This window comes from Tachysurus fulvidraco, chromosome 10 (genome assembly GCF_022655615.1).
Source record: "Tachysurus fulvidraco isolate hzauxx_2018 chromosome 10, HZAU_PFXX_2.0, whole genome shotgun sequence".
NCBI classification, from domain to species: Eukaryota; Metazoa; Chordata; class Actinopteri; order Siluriformes; family Bagridae; genus Tachysurus; species Tachysurus fulvidraco.
In genome coordinates this window covers 14367230-14387292 of record NC_062527.1, presented here as the reverse complement: position 1 = coordinate 14387292, position 20063 = coordinate 14367230, and the positions used below count along the sequence as shown (strand labels likewise).

General features: G+C 36.9%; 1 protein-coding gene across 1 annotated transcript in view; it reads right to left on the bottom strand.

Moving 5' to 3' along the window:
• The window catches only part of trpc7b (transient receptor potential cation channel, subfamily C, member 7b), a 66368-nt gene extending 46866 nt beyond the window's left edge, over window positions 1-19502 (bottom strand). Inside the window, exons 1-2 of the mRNA XM_047819229.1 lie at window positions 19044-19502; window positions 7209-7971 (exon numbers count right to left, since the gene is read on the bottom strand). Coding sequence (XP_047675185.1) covers window positions 7209-7964 — 756 coding nt within the window. The 5' untranslated portion in view covers window positions 7965-7971; window positions 19044-19502. The remainder of the gene's footprint in view (window positions 1-7208; window positions 7972-19043) is intronic.
• Between the last annotated feature and the right edge of the window lie 561 nt (window positions 19503-20063).

Genomic DNA, 20063 nt, shown 5'->3' with positions numbered 1-20063 from the left:
TAATATACAGTTCTAGAATAGACATGATTTATAATCACATGTTCATTGTCACCCAGGTCCTTCTTAAGGTTTCTTCCTCATATTGTCTCAGGGAGTACTTTCTTGCTACACTAGCCTGTTTTAATCATTGGAGAAAAATTTTAACTTCATATCCTGAGTATATATATTTCTCTAAAGCTACTTTGAGGCAATATGCATTGTTAAAAGACAATACAAATACACCTGAATCGAATTGTCCCACCTTGAGCACACCATAAAAATGTTCTGAATCCATCACTGTCCTGACTCCTGAGTTTGTGCAGTTGTGTCGTTTTACAACACACATCCCTAACCCATAATCACATACACATTTGGATTATGGTCATTAATCTATAAACTGTCCATCTATTTATATATCTTTGCCAGCTCCGTTTTAATATCGATGTATTACAGCTGCACTACACTGATACTTAAAATAAATGTATTGCCTTAAAAAAAGAAATTAATTACCTAGAGATAATTATGGCGACATCTTTTAAGGCACAAAACACTGAATTTCTGCTGTTTCACGCTCGGTTGCTGTGAGACACAACCTCCTTTTTTGTAGTGAAAAGTAATTACATGAATTTCACAAGATCATACAAAGCTCACAGGATACAGCTTAACCAATCATGAACCCTTAAAGCTGTGGAGGTTTTTTATTTCAGAGAAATACACGTAAGTCACGGTTGTTTTCATTTAATTATATCTTGGTGATATAAGTGCTAAACCAGGGCATTCTGCATGCACATGTTGCAGATCTCTGGGACATATTGCCTACCGCAACCGACTGACTTTTTTCATCAACAATACTGCAATACTGTTGCTTTCTGGAACAGGGTTAATGCCTCAGAGGTTGGCTTAGAAATGATATTATTGAAAACAGATATCACTGATTTTTTCTAACATGCCAGTGGGTTGCACATGAGATAGAAATGAGATTTTAAACCTAACACCAGATACTAGAGCCAGAATAACAGTATAACCTTAAAACTAATAAAATCTTAGTTTTTCATTGTTAGTGATTTTGTTTTTTTTTTAAAAGAATTAAGTATATCCAGTCTATAACTTAAACAGACATGTTATGGCACATTAGGGGTTGCCTAGGTATCTTAATTATACATCTGTGAGAAGCAAATGCAATTAATACAAGAAAATGAAGCAAAAGCAGATGGGTTAAAATAATAAAATAATTTAAAACTAAAAAACAGCAATTAAAAAAACTTGAAGGAAACAATAAGCAAACTTTGGGGGGAAAAAAGAAGAAGTAACATAAAAAATCAAAAATAAAATAAACAATGAATTTCCCTAAGGATCATTTAATAAGAACTGTTTAAATAGATTCCTTGGAAATTCATATTTCATCGTTGAACAAGAACAGACAGCAGGTTCATTAGATATTCCTAGATTCATCTGAGCAGCGTCTGTTTGGCAGAGTGGCTCAGCAGGACATATTTCTACAGAAGCCTCTGTTCTGTGTTACGGTATATCAGTTCCTATTTGTTTTCTAGAAAAGCTTATGACGAGATTTAGCACCAAGCCATAAGTAGATTTTGTTGATGTAGCCACTGCAAATGAGCTTATTCAAATGATCAGAATGTACATCTGAACTCTCAGAACTTTGCTTTCACACCTTGATTACTACAGATGACATCTCTGTACTGTGTGGTGATAAATATATCAACCAAATATATATCAATTAAATATCTTGTGACATGCCAGAAAAAATCTGACCATTGTTTTTTTGCACTTTAGTAAGCTAAGGCTCTTAAAAGAGGCTATAAATTAACAGCAGCAATACAATTATGGTAAACACTTAAAAGTCAATAATTTCTAGTTGTCAGATGAACTGTAATATATGACACTAAATGATGATTAAAGGAAATTATTTCTACATAAAAAATGCTGATGGCTAAATGTGATTATTTCAGTAAAATGTTCATTTTATTTCCATTCGGTTTGAATAATAAAGCTTTTAACTCTTTTTTAATTTTTTTTTTACCAGAGGCTGAAAATTTGCATGGGTTTTAGAGCATCTGCTTTCAACACTGAATTTCTATTTCATGTCACATTCCAAGGTAGTGCTTAACGGTTCATGAAAGTAGACTCTCAGGGTTTTATAAATTTGTAGTTTTTCAAGTATTTCTGTTTTTACCTACCCTAACAAGGGCAATATATTCATTGAAATGTTCCAAAAAAACAAAAAGTGTTTTTTTTTACCCCACATATGTTCCTATCTTCAAAGTAAATGGTGTTATCAAGCTCATTTCTGCTCTCTGAAATGCCCCAAGTGCATTTAAAATTTGAAGCTGTTATTTTCAGCCACTGAAATTCTGTGTAATGTTATCTGAACTGAGGTAAAAACGTTTCACACTGAAAGCCAACAGTGGCTAATTTTATATCAGACTTGAAGCGATAAGATCATTCATTTGCTGATACAGATTGAAAATATTTGATAAGTCGATTTCCATTCTGCCTGGCGAAATGGAACACCAGTGTTCTGGTAAAAAAGGGTTAAAGAAATCTGAATATATATTTAGATTCTCAGTGAGCAATCTCATTGCAACAGTAGCACCACCTGCGCTAACATAAAGAAAAAGCCATGAGGGAAACCAGACAAACCCAAACTCTTCTGGGTGACACCAGATAGTGATATTATAAAATCATTACACTACTAACGGTGTTTAATGGATGTTCAGTATGAGCATATTGTGAAATAATGAATATTTTTGTGAACATAAGACTTTATGATAACAACTACAGTTAGTTACAAGTATACAGTATTCTGACTATACACTAAAGCAAAGGAGAGATTGAGGCTTATTCTGAGAAATAAGATTAAAGTTTTGGTTGGCGAATATGAGACTTTGGTAGTTAACATGATTTAGAGTTGTTATTGTGCTTACATAGCTGGTGTGAAGACAACTGAAGTAGGTCAATAGTATGTAGCTGACTAGCTGTTTTCCCCAGGAAATTTACAAGATTATTACTACATTTTTAAATAATAATTGTGTTATATGCCTTAAATAAATACTTTTTTTGTGGTGACAATTCCTCATTCTTTTAGAACACAAGCTTGTCACACTATTGTTTTTTTATGGGAATGCCTACCTTTTCACCAAGCTTTCATTCCTAAAAGCTGGCAACACAAAGCAATGTCCTTCGTTCTAAATGCCACTTGATCATTATACTTTCCCCCTTTATACACTTTTGTTCAGTTGTGAATTCAGTGTTATCATTTCCATGACCCTGTAATAGGTTAGCTTCCTTGCTAATGTCTTTCAACTTAATTTTTAGCTTATGTTTGCTTTCTCCCCTCAAGGAGACCTTCATTTCCTCAATGTTATTATATTTACCCAGTATATCATTACTCTCTTTACACAGATGTTCTAACAGCAAAACTGAACCCAATGAACACTTGTTTAGGGCCTCAAACCATCCTTGAAGCTTAGCAACATCAACAACAGAAGACAGCACCTGAATAGCACCTTTTGGCCGTGTCCCTGAAAAAATATCTCTTGTCCACACAACCATCCGCAGCCTATTAAAGGGACATCAGCGCTCTTCTTGCTTTGAACAGAAATGCAGTTTTCCTTGCAATGTTCTGAGGATACCAAATGACTTTCACAGACTGTGCCTCTGGATGGGTGACTGCACTATGGGACCAGCAATTGACAAAAACCCACCATTTAGAAAATTTTTCCACCCACAGTGATATGCTGTGACGATTTATATAGGAGCTGCCGAGAGCTGGCAGAATGAGAGGGATCTGGTAATGCCATTTTATAATGAATTGTCTGTGAGTATCTAGGATGGTCTCATTAATCAGGACAGGGTGTGCTGAAGCATTTCCAAGACCATTCAACTTGATCATCAATTTTGCAAAAAAAAAAACTGAGTATCTTAACTTCACTTCCAATACGTTTCTTCTATCCCTTCATGCACATCCATCAGCAATGTTTGTACTGTAAGATGTCTTGACATTTCAAAACACAGAGCACTGGATCATTGTTAACAGAGAACACTGTTATTAACCTGTAATCCTTTTTGTTCACGTCCACTAAGAAAGAAGTACAATTAACTCCCTCTGATTACACAGGAGCAGAGTAGACTGGATACACTGGACATTTCCCTAGAGATGAGCCATAGGGTTACCAAGTCCAAGCCAATAGGCTGTCTGTCAATAATGTGGACTTGAAGAACCTAGGCCTCATCTATTGGAATATTGACTTGTGAAATGTCCAGAATTTTTAAACTAATCATTAATCACCCATCAGCATAGCCTACACTTACACCCACAAGTCGAAACGATTGGTTTCTTTGCTTTGAGGGTGTCTGACACTGTCAGATATAAAGGCATTTTACAGTCTTTATGTTCCCGAAGGTACAAACATGGAAATATAAATGTATCTTCAAAAGTATAACAGCGCACCTTGTGATTCAATTTTATACCCAATTAATGTTCCTTCACAATATACAATGTATGTTCTCGTTTTCAGGGCCAAGTTTATACTCAATTTCAGTGCCTTATTCTTTGAAGCCTTGTTTACACTTGACAGTTAAAGTGTGGGTATGGACACAGTTCAGTGACAGGGTTCACAACTCACCTGTGTAACCTTATGTACACATACTGTAGATTACACAACAGAACCAGACATCCCTGTCCATCAGGCTAGTTGTTAAACTACATAATTACTTAGATAACCTTTAGCACATTGTGCAGAAGCTCAGTTTTTAAAAAAAAAATATTTCCTGATGTCATTGATATTGTATTCATGAGCTTTATATACTGTATATACTGATTGGTATTTACCAAACATACAGTTCCTCTTTTTGATGGTTGTATAACCTTTCCCAGCAATTGGCCTTTACTTTAAAACCAAAATTTACACTTCACATACTGTAGAATGCTTTTTTTATTGTGTAGATGCAGTGTGTGTGATGAGCAACAGTCTTAGTACATTGAATGTTAAGTTTAGCCACACAGTGATTACAATTTCCTGCTTCATCAAGCTGTGTTTTTTGCTGCGTTTTCTTACACCCGACTCTTGGGCTCAAATATACTGTTAGACATAATAGACACTTTGTAGCATGAAGAATGCGGTTAAGGAAACACTTAAATAATTTGTGAATGTGTATTGATTTGCTACATGCAACCCTCACATTTAAAGATTTAGCTTTCAAGTAAAGAAGTGATTTGATCAATATTGTTACAAATATCTGCTAGGGGGGAGGACAGTGGCACAGCAGATAATGTTAACACCTCGCAGCTTGGGTTACTATCTGTGTGGAGTTTCTGTGCATGTTCTTTAGCCAGGGTGCAATCTCTGGGTTCTCTAATTTTCTTCGACGTTCCCAATATTTCAAATTGCCTGTGTGTGAATGTGTGTACATAGTGTAATGCCCTGTGATGTACTACTAGCTTCACATTCAGGGTGTATTGCCGCCTTGTGACGAGATGAATGAATGAGAATGTACAGTTTTATTTAAATTTTATTTTGGCCATGAGAAGACATTCATTCTCTGTATTGTAATTTATTGATAATACTTCTAAATAAAAAGAGAAAATATCTCAATAGTTAACTGAAATAAAACAATCCCAAATAGTGTGTGCACTTTACCAGCAGACACAAATTTAAAATTCTTTATAATTCTTCCGAAATTTTAATTTTTTCATTAAGACTTGTTTATTAAGACATTATTAACTGATCGTATTATTATTCTATTAATTTATTTTATATTAACTCTCACTGTAATATAATATAATCTTAATATTAAACTGAGATTATTAATAATGTCATCTCTTTTACAGCACAAGACAATATGTGAAAAACCAAAACACTACTGCTGTTCCTTAAAAAAGAATTCTCAAGATGCTCTGTATGAGTCTGTCTGTAAAACCTCAGCAGAGGGAGTGTATAGAGAGTGTTATGAAAGAGGTGGTCACCTGTCAACCATTTCAGCAGGGCAACAATAGTGGATAATAAAGCTGGAGTTACCAAAAATAGCTAAATGTACCGCTGACAAATTCTAGCAAATCACACACTGGCAGTGTCTCACAGAATTATGAGCTATAGTTTTATAGGCTAGTTTTAGTTAGCAAACTACTTTTGCTTTCCCGAGCATCGTTTTTCCAACCTGCCTGTTTGCTTTATCTCATGAGATCATCTTTAATGTGTAAATTTGTGTAGATTTAGCTGGATTTCAAGAAAATTCCAGGTACAGTAGCAAACTGACACAAGATATTTAGATGCATTTTTATCCACCTTGCTAATTTTGCCTTAGGAATCGCTTCTCGAAACAAAAGAAAATTTGGCAAAGTGGATTTACTGCTGGCTGAAGGTCTGGATATCTAACTTTGCACCTGTGTTATCAGGCTAGCTATGAAAAGTCCTTCTTTATACAGATTGAGCCAATGGTAGCAAGATTGTCATGAAAATGTGCTACTTTTTCAACACTAGGTTAGTATTGGTTGAGCTTTGTCAGGGTTTTTTTCCTAACACTGACCCTGTTCTGTGAAGGGAAGGGCTACTGATTTAGCACATGGGTAATATGTTGCTTGAATTCATGAAGCCAGGAATGCTATAAATGTCATAGGTACTCTCAGGTCGTCTTCATATTAGTTGCTTGGCCAATTCATTAACATTCCCCCCCCAGCAAATAGGTAGCTATCTATGTTGTATAAGAATACCATAAGAGTATGACACATAGGATAACACATATGTACTGTAGCTAACAGCTTTTCTGTACTGTGTCAAAATAGCTGACAGGTTTTAAGTGAAAAAGTAAGTAATATAATAGAACAAGGCAGCTACTGTAGTAACAAGCTTTAGTAACAAGCTAAGCACATTTACACCATTTTCTTTTTTTAGTCTAGCTTCCTTCAGCTGGGTTGATATATTTTCACACTTGGAGTTTTATGCATAACCTTTTTTTGTATGAGGTGATACAAAAGAGCAGACACAATCCTTTAATAATTTATTTAATAAGTTATTTTTCACTGTTTGTATTAGATTTTTGTATTTATAATTTAGTGACCCTTTGTTTTTGCAACAAATCAGGGGTTAAGTGTTGTAGTCAAAGCTTGCTGAATAGACCGCAACCTCTGTCCAAGCCATCCATCAAGCAGCAGCATTTACACTATTTAACACAACCTGGGAAACAGATGATTTTCACACATAAGCACTTACCTTAAACTCTGTCTCTATGTTAGCAAGACGTGCCAGTTCATTGCTGAGCTCCAGAGCTGTGAGAACAGGGTCTTCACTTGAAAGTGACAGATAGGCAGCACTAGCGAGCCCTTTATAAGCATTCATACGTGATCTTGAGTGGCTAAAAGAGTCACGTTTCTGCTTCTCTGTGCATTCGTTGCACTTGCAGAAGTAGTCATGAGGCCGCTCTATCCTGGCACCCTTCATCAACAGGATGTGCACGATTTCATACTCTTGGCAGTGTGAGGCCAAAATCACTGGAGTTATGTCCTGTGAAAAACGTGTTCCGTCCTCATCATACGCATAAAAGTCATCATCTCTAAGTTCCTGTTCCAGGGGACTTAATGTTAGTCTCAGACCTCCTGCAAATGCCGGGTGTGCCAAGATTGCTTCAACAATTCGTACATAGCCTTTGCTAATAGCCAAAAGCAGAGCATCCCCTACTCTTGCAAGCCCCTTCTTTTTCAGAAGCAGCTCTGTGACTTCCAAATGTTCATTAGCTACAGCTAGCTGCAATGAATTCTGGCCCATGTAGTCCACACAGTTAAAGTTGAGCGTTTTGCACTCTTCGAGCATTTTGCGGACAACAGGGATGTTTCCATATTCAGCAGCATCAAGGAAACGTTCCTCCTCTGTAGTGAGACTTGTGCCACGCTCGTTAAACATGTATGCGGGGCCTCGAATGGCCTGCCGACGGCCCTTTTCCCTCAGGGTGGTGTGCCTGCGATGCATCATTGCTGGTCTGAAACAGAAATAGTGAAATAATAAAAAATGTGAATGTGTGCCAGACAGAAAGCAACAGTAAATAAATAGTATAGATAAAAGTGAAGTACAGAAAATGACTAATCTATTAATGCTAATCTTCAGCAGGTACCAAAAGCTAAACAACTGAAACTTTTGCCACTGGAAAAGTGCTATAAGGGAAGAAAATGGCACACAATCCCAGCTTTTGGATGACAAGGCTTGGGGACATTTACTGCGAATGGAAAAAGGCCTCACATGAACCATTCCTTTCATCGGTAGCATTTATTTGTACTCAGTTATACGTTCGCATCTAGACTCAATATTCAAAGATCCCTAACTGAACTATAAATCCCAACACACACATTGACCTTTGGCTTGATTAGTAGACTTATTGTGGATTAAGATTGTCACAGATGGTGAAGCATTTCTGTAGATAAATGATTTCCCAATGTTGTTCCATATAGTGATATAGTAAATATCACACAGCAACAGTGCATACATTTATGTTATGATGTAGATTCTACAAATTTAATGAGGTTTACTGGAGGGAAAAATATGGTTGTTTTGATAAAGGTAGCACATACTGTATATAATGTGTAGTGCATTGTAAATATGTCTACTAATATGTATGAGGACATTTCAACTGGTACTGAGCATTTTGCACATTTTTCACCTGTATGTAAATTGTTCTTAATTTCTGTTTCTTAACTGCTGTATGTAAATGGTTCTGCAATTTCTGGAGCTCGCTCCCAAGAATTTCACTCACCATGGCACATGTGCCGTGGTGATGTGACAATAAAGGTGACTTGAATTGACAGAGTGTTATCTAACGCATCCCTCCAAAATCTCACTATCATATGCTACATCATTAGCCTCCTCCTCAAACCATTCACGCTGTAGATGGGGAATGGGTCATCCTAGACAAGACCATTTCAATCTGAAATACTTTGTACTGATTGACGGTGACTCTTTCCTCTAAGAGGACCAGTGGAGCCAAACCATGGCAGCAAAATACCTCACAACATAACAGAGCCACTGTTTTTCCCCCCTTTAATTTGACACCTAAGTGCATATCTGATGCTGTTGAAATACTTATATCCTTAAGTGAAACTTCACACTGTTATAACAACATACTTTAATACAGTACATCTTGTCTCCTATGTTCACATGTAAGTTCAGTGACATGTCTCCAAAAATCAAACACATTCACTGCACAAAAACACATCAGTGGAACAGTCTGAAACAAAATTCGATTTAGATCTAAAAGTGATCCAAGCTTTTAAAACTTTATTGATCCTGATATCGCTACGTTCTCATTAGGAGACAGAAATTCAAAAAGACTTACAGTATAGCCTACTTTAGAGCTGCACTTAAATCTGGTCAGATTTTTAGGTAGGTTGTGAACTAATGTGTTTGTAAATTTGTATTTGTGCTTTAAGGGAGGTTTAGGTGACCTTCTCCGGCCAGTTCAACTCTCCCTCTGATCACACACCCTTCTGTCTGAATCCTCAGGAGGTAACAGCAGCACAGGAAAATCTATTCACTCAATACAGGTCTCAGACACACACGCACATGCACACGCACACGCACACACACACACACACACACACACACACACACACACACACACACACACACACACACACACACTTTGGACCATAGCAACACACAAGCACACACATAATATGCCTGTCAATAAACCTTTTACAGTCAGGGACAAGTGTTTCTGCCCAGAAAATTACATTTCCACATCCACAAAAGCACAATCTATTTCACAAACAATGCCCTGCAGCTATAAAAGAAACAAAATAACACTATCCATTTGCATGTTAATGCTAAATAAATTATAAAGAAAGAGAGAAACTGAAGTGGAATTGTGTCAAGCACTTGAGTTATTTTTATAAAAGATTGTAATACATTCAATTGCTACAGAGGATCACTATAGTACTTCCCAAAGTTATATTACTGCATTACATTCATTATTTATGCTGATAATGTCTGTGACCTATACAATAAACTGAATATTTGTACATTGGGGATGCAAAGGAATCACATTAATTAAATAATGTTGAAACAAATATGTTAAATATGTAAAATATGTTAAACAATTACAAGCACAGACACAAATAATTGTGTACTATTTAAATAATCATTCTTTATTTTCATTTAGATTTAAGGATTATCTAGCCTGACTTAAACATACTGAACTCTAAAAACAAACCATAAAATGTTGATTTGTTCAAAGGGACCCAAAATTCAAAGAATAAATGTGCTATTATTTAATGAACCATCACTACCAAAGGAAAGATGTGGGGTGGATGTGGAGGGGCACGTGGAGGGAGATGTGGGTTGGACATGGAGGGGGATGTTGAGGGGGAAGTGGTAACCTAGAGGTTACGGTGTTTGACTATTGATTGGAAGGTTGTAAGTTTGAATCCCAGGTCCCCTGACTACCACTGCTGGGCCCGTGTTCAATGCCCTTAACCCTCAATTACTCAGTTGTATAACATGAGATTAAAATGTAAGTTGCTCTGGTTAAGGGCTTCTGGAAAATGCTGTTAAAGGTGACTGTTTTATTCTGATTAGTGTTGTGGTGGATCCAAGGACCCTGGACATGAGGCAAGAATACATCCGGAATTGGACACCACTCTATCACAGCAAGCACACACACACACACACACACACACACACACACACACACACACACACACACACACACACACACACACACACACACACACACACACACACACACACACAATTACCTTGAGGGGGATTTATTTTAGCCAATGGTATATTTTTTGAGAGGTGTGAAGAACCCAGAGGAAACTCATGCAGACACAGAGAGGACTCGAGCTCATGACTGAATTAAACCATGTAGCTGTGAGGTGGCACTGCATCACCACAACAATAATTGTATTATTAATTGTAATGAGTTCTTGATGTTATTAAACAAAATCTAAAGGAAAATCATATGGACACTATAAAGAGGAACGTAGACTTATTTGTTTGAGTCTAGACCAAACTCAGTTCAAATCAGAATAGTTACAGTGAAGAGATTCATATAGTGAAAGAGATTTGTTTACAAGAACAGTGAAGAAAGACATAATGACATTGTTGTGGGTCTAAGATACAGAAATGTCTTTAAAACACAGGTACTGTATAGACAATCCAATGTGTTTCAGTTTTACTTAGGTAGTGCTTGCAATGATGGAAATTGTCACAAATTTACAGAAATATATAAATTCAAGCTGTAAATTTGAAATGTATAAATTTAGCCCTAATAAGCAAGCCAGTGGTGAGGGCAGCAAGAAAAAACTCCCTGAGACGATATTAGAAAAAGAAGACCACCATCCTCATCTGGGTGACATTGGAAAGTGTCATTAAAAAATGACTTTCCCGTCTATAACAGTGTGCTACTGTATATGGTCAAAAAGTGCCATTATGGAACCAGGAAATTTATTTGAGTTTCAACACAAAGACCATGTTGTTTTTAATTTTGCAAAAAGAAATAAAATCAATAGAAGAATCGAGTCTTCCCAATAATGTGTTTCACAGACTCAGATGTTATGAGTAGAAATTGATTTAACAATCTCAACACAATTAACAACCAAGCAACAAAATTTTGCTTTGTCAGTCTCGGAATTGATTAGCATTTCTCTCATTGATTTAGTCTGATTTGCTCCAAGACATTCTTAGTTTCATCCCCATGGAGACAATTCTTCATTAAGCTGACATTAGCAGAAATAAACACCAGAACAAACAGTGATCACAGGGAAATTAAGCCTGACACATTATTGGCACTCTGTTTGCACACTGCATGTAGGGAATTGATGTGTTGGGGTTTTTTTTAATGGGTTTTTATCAAAGTATAAAAGATTGGTCTGCTGACTTAAAATCTTTTGGACAAAAAAAAACAAAACAAAACAAAACAAATGAGCAATAGTAAGAATCTGATAACATCTTGCCACTTGGATTAGCTGAGGTTTTATCTCTTCCGAGCAACCGGCTCAGAGCCACCTGTATCTACAATTCATCTCTCTGTTCAACAGAGTATAAGAGAAAAGGGATGAAGAGAGAGAGGCTCATAGAGTGTAGAGCCCTTAGATAATACATGTTACAGGTAGATGATCACAGAATTCAGAGAGATCAAACACATGGGACACAGAGTGGAAATGGAACCCATTCAGAAAGCTCCTGTTCCTTTTGGACATGAAAGGGTGTGGGACCGAGAAGTGAATGCTGCACTAAGTAAAGTGATTGTGTAAAGCACCATGTGTGATCATGGGTGTGTATAACTGCGCATGTGTATGTTGAATGTGACTGTTGAATCTATGTTGAATCTATGTCTTTAATAACAATTTGGATTTAAGATTATAAGGAATCAGTAAATTCCACCCAAACATTCATTGGCTGCTAACTACCCACCCTGGAAGTGCTATTCAACTCTTACTGCCACAGCAGAGCAAACAACCTGACCCATCCTGGACACCATCTATTTGACCTTCTACTATCTGTCAGATGCATCAGAGCCATCACATCACGCACAAACAGACTCAGGAACACTTTCTTCCCCAGTGCCATTAGAGAACAGAAAATCAATAAAACACCTTCACTGAAAGTTCAGAACTACATACACTCATTTCTACACATTTCATACACTCCTACTTCATATTTATTTATTCCCAACCACAGATCTGTACAGAAGACATTGAATTTGCAATATAAATAGTTCAAACTGAACTTTTATTGTTACGTTACTTCATGTGCAATACGTTCACATGTGCAATACGTTTAGTGCAATATCTCAGCTGTTTACTACCTCAATATTCTTTTATATATAAATATGTGCTGTTAATTTTTTCTTTTTACCATTCTATCTATCTATCTATCTATCTATCTATCTATCTATCTATCTATCTATCTATCTATCTATCTATCTATCTATCTATCTATCAAAAAATCTAATGGCTGTTGAATCTGAAGCTAATGGCTGTTGAATCTGTGATGCTCCAAGTGTATCTAAAATTTGAAGCTTTAATCAACCAGTAAGACTGTGTGTGAAATTATCTCTTTTACCAAGAAACATCTCACACTGAAAACCAGCTATGTCAAAACTAATTTTATATCAGACTTGCAGTGATAAAATAATTCATTCGTAAATAAAAAAGGCCAATAACCCAATTTTCATTTCACCAGTGTACTGATAAAAAGGGTTAATGATTGACAGAAGAAAGAAAGCAAGCCATCCCTACCACAGCAGTCCCGGAGTAAATCCAGGTTAACACCAAGAGTCTAACCCATTTGGTACCCTGTATAATATAAAATTATATATTTCGGGCACACATGCACAGGTAGATTAATTATAAGAATATACCTTCCAGCACAGCAATCAAATTTGGATGTTCGCTTGAATTATTTATGCATTTAGGCTACTGCAGCAATTGGGAGCTGTATTTGTTGTTTTAAGGCTGTACAACATTTATCTCTGCATTTGAAACATGGAACTGTTATTCACATCAGCATTTTTGTAAAGTGTTGATTCAAACGATTAACTTTTAATGGTCTACTACATAAAAACAATAGCCTAGGCTCTGGAATGACAGAAGATCATTTATAGGAAAAAGTTATAACAGAAAATGTTCCATTGCATATATGACAAGGTTTTGCACAGTAGCTGCACTGTGCTGCTGATCATAAGTTCATCAATACGATTCTACATTTTAATATAAATCAATTCAATGTTTCATAAAGTAGATATCATGTTCTGCTGTTAGTAATGTTTTTGGCTTGACAATAGCTTGTGCACTAAATATTATAAGACTATAAGTCTAATCTCATTTTTTCCATCATCACACCTGTGTGACATCCAATAGAAATTGATTATATGCTTCTCAACAGAACTGTACAGGTCAGCACATGATGTGATTTTTGTAGTTTCCCTTCCCTAGAACTAAGAGACCCAAACCTGTTACGGCATGACAATTCCCCTGTCCACAAAGCAGGCTACATGAGCACATTGTGTGACAAGAACTCAAGATTCCTGACCTCAATCCCAGGAACCTTTTGGATCAACTGCACTCCAAGCTTTCTCACCCCACAGCAATGCCTGACCTCACTTATTCTCTTTTGACTAAATGAAAACAAATCTCAGCAGCCACATTCCGTAATCTTCATCAGATAAAAGCCTTCCCAGAAAAGTGAAGGTTATTATAACAAAGGGGCTGAATGAAATTTGTATTGATTGTAATGGTCATCAATCCACATACATTTGGCCATTTATTGTACATTCAAGATTAGAAGAATTTTCTGATGACACTATTTTGTTCCAGGAAAAATGATCAGGGATCATTTGTGAATTGAGGTGGCATTTAATGTTGTTTATTAGGTCATGAAACAGCTTGGAAGAATCTGTTTTGCAGATGGTGCGATGAGTCAATCAGCGTTATTAGCATGTCATATTTTAGCACTTATGAGTCACATGGTAACTGCAACTCAGGTCACTGGCTTAAATCTGTCAAATCATTTTCTTGTTTAATTATCAATGATGCACAAAGTCCAGCACTTGTCCTTAATCAGATATTTTTGACAGCTGTCAGAGTTTAGAGAGAATGTAATAAAAGCATAACCATAACTTTCGTTTTTTGCCTGAAAGGAGTAGACCCTGACATGGTCTTAAGGTGTTATAGCCCAACCAAGCTTCAGTGTGTTGTGCATTCTGAGATTCTTTCACAAAGATCACATTTTATTTCCATACTGAAGCTTTTGAAGACTATGACATTTTTTGCATTGTACTGCTGCTACATGATAGATTAGCTAAGATGTATAGGTATACAGGTGTTCCTAATAAAGAGGAAAGTATGTAGAAATGCACACACACACACACACACACACACACACACACACACACACACACACACACACACACACACACACACACACACACACACACACACACACACACACAAAGAGAGTAATAACTATGCCTACTCCTCCACTCTATCCTTGTTGACCTCTTGTCTTCAGCTCCCTTCTGCTCTCTCGCTCAGACAGCGAATGTACGGAAATGGGATTTTCGTGGTTGGTCATCACAAGACAAAGCACCAGCTGGAATTACAATCGGGTGACAGAAAAGATAGTGAAAGAGATACTGACAGTCAGAGAGAGAGAGAGAGAGAGCGAGAGAGAGAGAGAAAGAGAGAGAAAGAGAGAAAGAGAGAGAGAGAGAGAGAGAGAGAGAGAGAGAGAGAGAGAGAGAGAGAGAGAGAGAGAGGATGAAAGGATGTAGGACGGCCAGTGGACATGGTAAGAGCTTTACAGTTCCTGTCATTCTGACATTGAAATACTACACCTTTTAAACCTAATAGTGATCACATAATAATAAATGTTCATCTTTTGGTTGTTCAGTTCATACTGACACAAAACATACACTATACTTTGTCTAAGACTAATTATTTACCCTTTATGCAATGAACACTAATATGATGCTCTCATATACATTTATTATGAAATTCATCACAGAACCTCTGGATCTGTCCTGCACACGATCACTCTGACTGTGAATGCTGTGAATCTTTTCAGAAAATCCAGCTCTGTTTAAAACCCTAAATACCTGTTCTACACTTCTGACTTTTCAAATCTGTGTAATTTACATCAACATTAGGATACATTAGTATCAAATTGTCTTAATAAATCCAATCAAAGCTGTAGACAAACACTGAAAATTTACTGGATCTACTTAATGACTGAGGGAACCATTTGCATACATCTCTGAAATAATTCCAAGTTAAGTGTTATTAAGTAAATGTTGTGAATCAGTTATGAGCAGATGGACATGTCTGAGTTAAGATATAAGGTCAACAGGATTTTCTTCAACACTAGAAAATGCCATCAATGACACCATCTTTCCTTTCAAGGACTGACAAATATTACGGCATCTATCGGATATGAAAAGTCATTTCGGATAAGAACTTTTAAGAACGTTATTTAAGATCGAAGGCAGCACATCAGGAATACAAATGTGAGTTAAAATACCCGAAGACTGATAGAATAATTAGCTTGAATATACACCATACAATCCTCAGGAGGAATTTTACAAACAAAAGCCAATACATTACCGGGGAAGATGCCGTGATATTTTTTGATATGGCTGATTTAAAATACTATCAACGTGAAGCAGCAACGGCAAAAATAATAAACAGAAGTAGTGTTTAGAAACGGTGTAATGCATCGTATATGAGTGGATACAAAGAAAACTAAAAATACAGTGTAAGCAGACCGTAATAACGCAGGTTTTCAACAAACTTAAATTCATATTAAATTCATCGGTTTATGAGAAGAATTTAAATAGATGCTCAAACATCCTCAGTGTTAAATCCCGCTGATTCCCCTGATCAGTTTTAGACACAAAGACTATGATTAAGGATTGTACGATGTTTTGAAGTGATCAGATATATGCAAATATTCCTGTCTTAATTTCAACACACATGAAATTAATAAAGAAAAATAAAAACATACACTCTCAAACAAAGTCATGAGTGAACATGCCGAAGACCAAGAATACAGCAGTGTACAGAAAAGAGTAAAATACAGTATAAAGATGCAATTTAATCAAATTGACTGGTTTGTTCCTTGATGTAGGAGTTAAAACCATTTTACATGCTGCAAGTGTGAATTATGCCTTTTGCCAGAACCATCAAGTTGTAAAATTTACAGTAAAATCATTATAGTTTAAAAGGTATGTCTACTGTATTCTCATTATAAAAATTATTTGAAATGAATTGATGTATTTTTATATTAATAGCTATGAGATTTTCTCTCTGCTTCATTGCATAGACTGCTTTGCAGATTCAACTCAAAATTTGCTATTGTGCAAATTCCAAATCTAAAATAATCCAAACAATTAAATCTGCAGAACTAAGATTATTTTATAGTTAATAGATTGTTAATGTCAGTCATCTGGATATATTTTATGGGGTGAGATGGGCATCAAGGGTGACATGTCCTTAGAGTATTAGTGCATTTCTCACAGCATCATGTCTCCCTCCATTAGCTGTGACACAATGTCAAGTTCAGAGTGTCCTCTCAAGGTTAAAATAGGAAAGAAATCACAAAATGCTTTTTACACATATCCTTTGTGGCTTGTCAGCTGTTTTGCTCACACACGAGTGCATGCACCTTGAACCAATCCTGCTGGGAAAAAAAAAGTCATTATCCATTTGCTTCCAGTATGAGACGTTAAATCCGGTAGCATCTGTCTCGACTTATACAGCAGTTATGACGTCATGGGAAGTCAGGTGATCGTTTCCCATTAAAAAACTTCTTTTATTCTCTTCTTGCTATTTTCACTTTTTAAAGGTAAAGGTGAAAAAGGTGCATTAGTCAAATTTCTATGCTTTATGAAGTACAACAAAAATAGCTTTACAGCATAAATGTGACTCTTTAAGCCTTCAAAAAACTCTCGATCTCATTAACTCTCTACCAAACTAACTTAGCCTTAAATCCCACTGATTTCCCTGGGCACCTTTACATACAATGACTATGATTAATCATTCTATGATGTGGCAAGTAATCAGATATATATTCCCTAGTATTAATTTCAACATATATAAATGCAGCTGCATGTGTTTCACCCTGGCAGTGCGATGGATGAGAGAGCAGCCAAAAAAAAGTAAGGTTGTAACTAAATGGACTTTATACACTCTCAAACATAGCAGTCATATGGACTAAGTAGCATTAGTCGAGTGCTTGTGGTGTTTTAATTTAAGTCCATTCAACACAAGGCCAGCAGGATCATTAGGCATGAGAATAATTCATTAGTGAAAGCGTTCTAAGAGTCTGGGAGAAATTTGGGACACAGACTACAATTAAGGGTCTTGGCCTTTTTAGTGGAGATAAGGATCTGAGTGACTCGTCCTGTCTACGTAATGGCCTGAACCAACCTGATCTGCCATGATCATTATAACCATATCTGAGAGAAGGTAGCAAGAAACTTAACTCAACAGATAATAAATTTCATTGCTAAGGGTCAATGAATAGAGTGCTGCAAGGATAATGTAGCCCAATCTGGTAACCTCAATGTAGCCCATCATGCTGGTAACCTCAACTAAAAGCCTATTTTTCATTAGCTATTGAATTATTGAAGAAAAGAAGCTCTGCAACCAAATAAACATGTTTCGTTCATCAAGATGATCTTCTTAAATGAACACAGCTAAAGCTATAAACTATAAACAAACTATGCAATAATCACATGACTTCAACATTCACCACTACACTTGTGAAAAGTTTTCAGTCTTTACACCATATATGTCAATTCTCCAAGTTATTTGAATCAATTCGATTAGTACTGTAGTTACTCTCTATTTACTATTTACTGGTTTTGGTTCGCTGCTTGGAAAATGCTTGGAGTTGAACCCAAAATTTTCTTAATTGCATGATTCTGAGCACCAATATCTAGGAGTCAAAGATTTAGACTCAATTCCACAAGCCACATAATGCATCTGACTCAGCATCTGACTCTTTCAGTTAGCAAGGCAGCCAATGAATATTAGCCTTTATTTTAAATTTGACTGCAGGTGAATGCCCCCGACAGTGATTTAGACCATTGATCAACTGACTACACTGACATATAGTTACAGAAACAGTCTGTGGCTCCATTAAAAATAATGAAGCCAAAGAGTAATTTCAGTAATTAAGTATTTCAGTAATTAAAAAACTGATTTGATCAACACAATGCTTTAGGCCTGTGTGGCCTTTCTATTATCAGGGATGCTCTACTGCAGGAACACTAGCCTTACCCTTCATTTCAACTTTAACTTTTTATTCGAATTACGTGTTCACACTGCAAATGGGAGAAAACGCAGGGGAAAAGAAGCAGTCATTTAAAAACAAAAGCAGGAGAAGCTATACCTGTTTATTATTATTATTATTATTATTATTATTATTATTATTATTATTATTATTATTATTGCAGTAATTTATCTGCACACACAAATCCTTCTCCATCACTGTCTTTTCGCGTCTCTCATAGACGGCATTCAAACCGCAGCATCAGACTAAGCCAGAACTTACGTGTGAGGATGAACGCGGTTGTTCCGGTGCTGCTTTACTCGGTATCGCGCACACAGCCCCGCATAGTCTTCCTGTGTGTCCGCTCCGAGCTGAAGCGCGCGTGCCGGAGGAGGAACGGAGAGGAGGCGCACCGGAGCTCTGTTGCAGCTGCAGCCCGGGACTCCGCGCCTCGGAGCGGCCCACAGAGGCGGAGCTCCTGGCTTGAACCAGGAGAGAGGCGGGGGGCACGGAGCTGCTTTCTCTCTCCTCGTCCTACGGTCGTCTCCCGTCCTCCGTGACACATCAGTGTGGAACCCCGGATTCACATTGGAGACTCAGATGAGCAGAGACGGAGAGCGGACAGCAGCCCAGCGCGCAACAAGTAGCAGAGGAAAGAAAAGTTTCGGCATTTACGCTCAAATCCACTCAGGAGATCTCAAAATCACACACACGCACACAGAAAACCCGCGCACAAATGCGCAAACAGAGATTCTGAACACACACACACACACACACACACACACACACACACACACACACACACACACACACACACACACACACACTCGCGGTAAGTGCTACACAAACCACGCTGACTTGTTTGAAGCACGTGCATATGCTGGTTTTGAAGGAAAAGAAAGATGCTACATCTCCTTTATGCAGGAATCAGAAATTATGTTTTTCACATGTTTTTAGGTGAATACGTAATTATATTTTGTAGGCTTTTGTATGGCCTGAAATTGCACATGAGAATTCATCAGGAAAAATGAGCATCACATCACATGGTTAACCTCTTTATTTTGGGTGGAAGTACATCTGGGGGAAAACTGTGCGTAAGGCAGAAATGCATCCTGGGAGATTTTGGCTTCAGGTTCATTGTTGAACAGTTTATTTATACATTTTTTACACTGCTTCTGCCAAAATTATAGAGCTCACTGATCCAGAGCTTGGGTTACTATCTTGTTCCCAGGATATTGAACCACTGTGACTCTGACCATGATAAATCTGAAGATGAATGAATTAACATTTTATTTAAAAAAA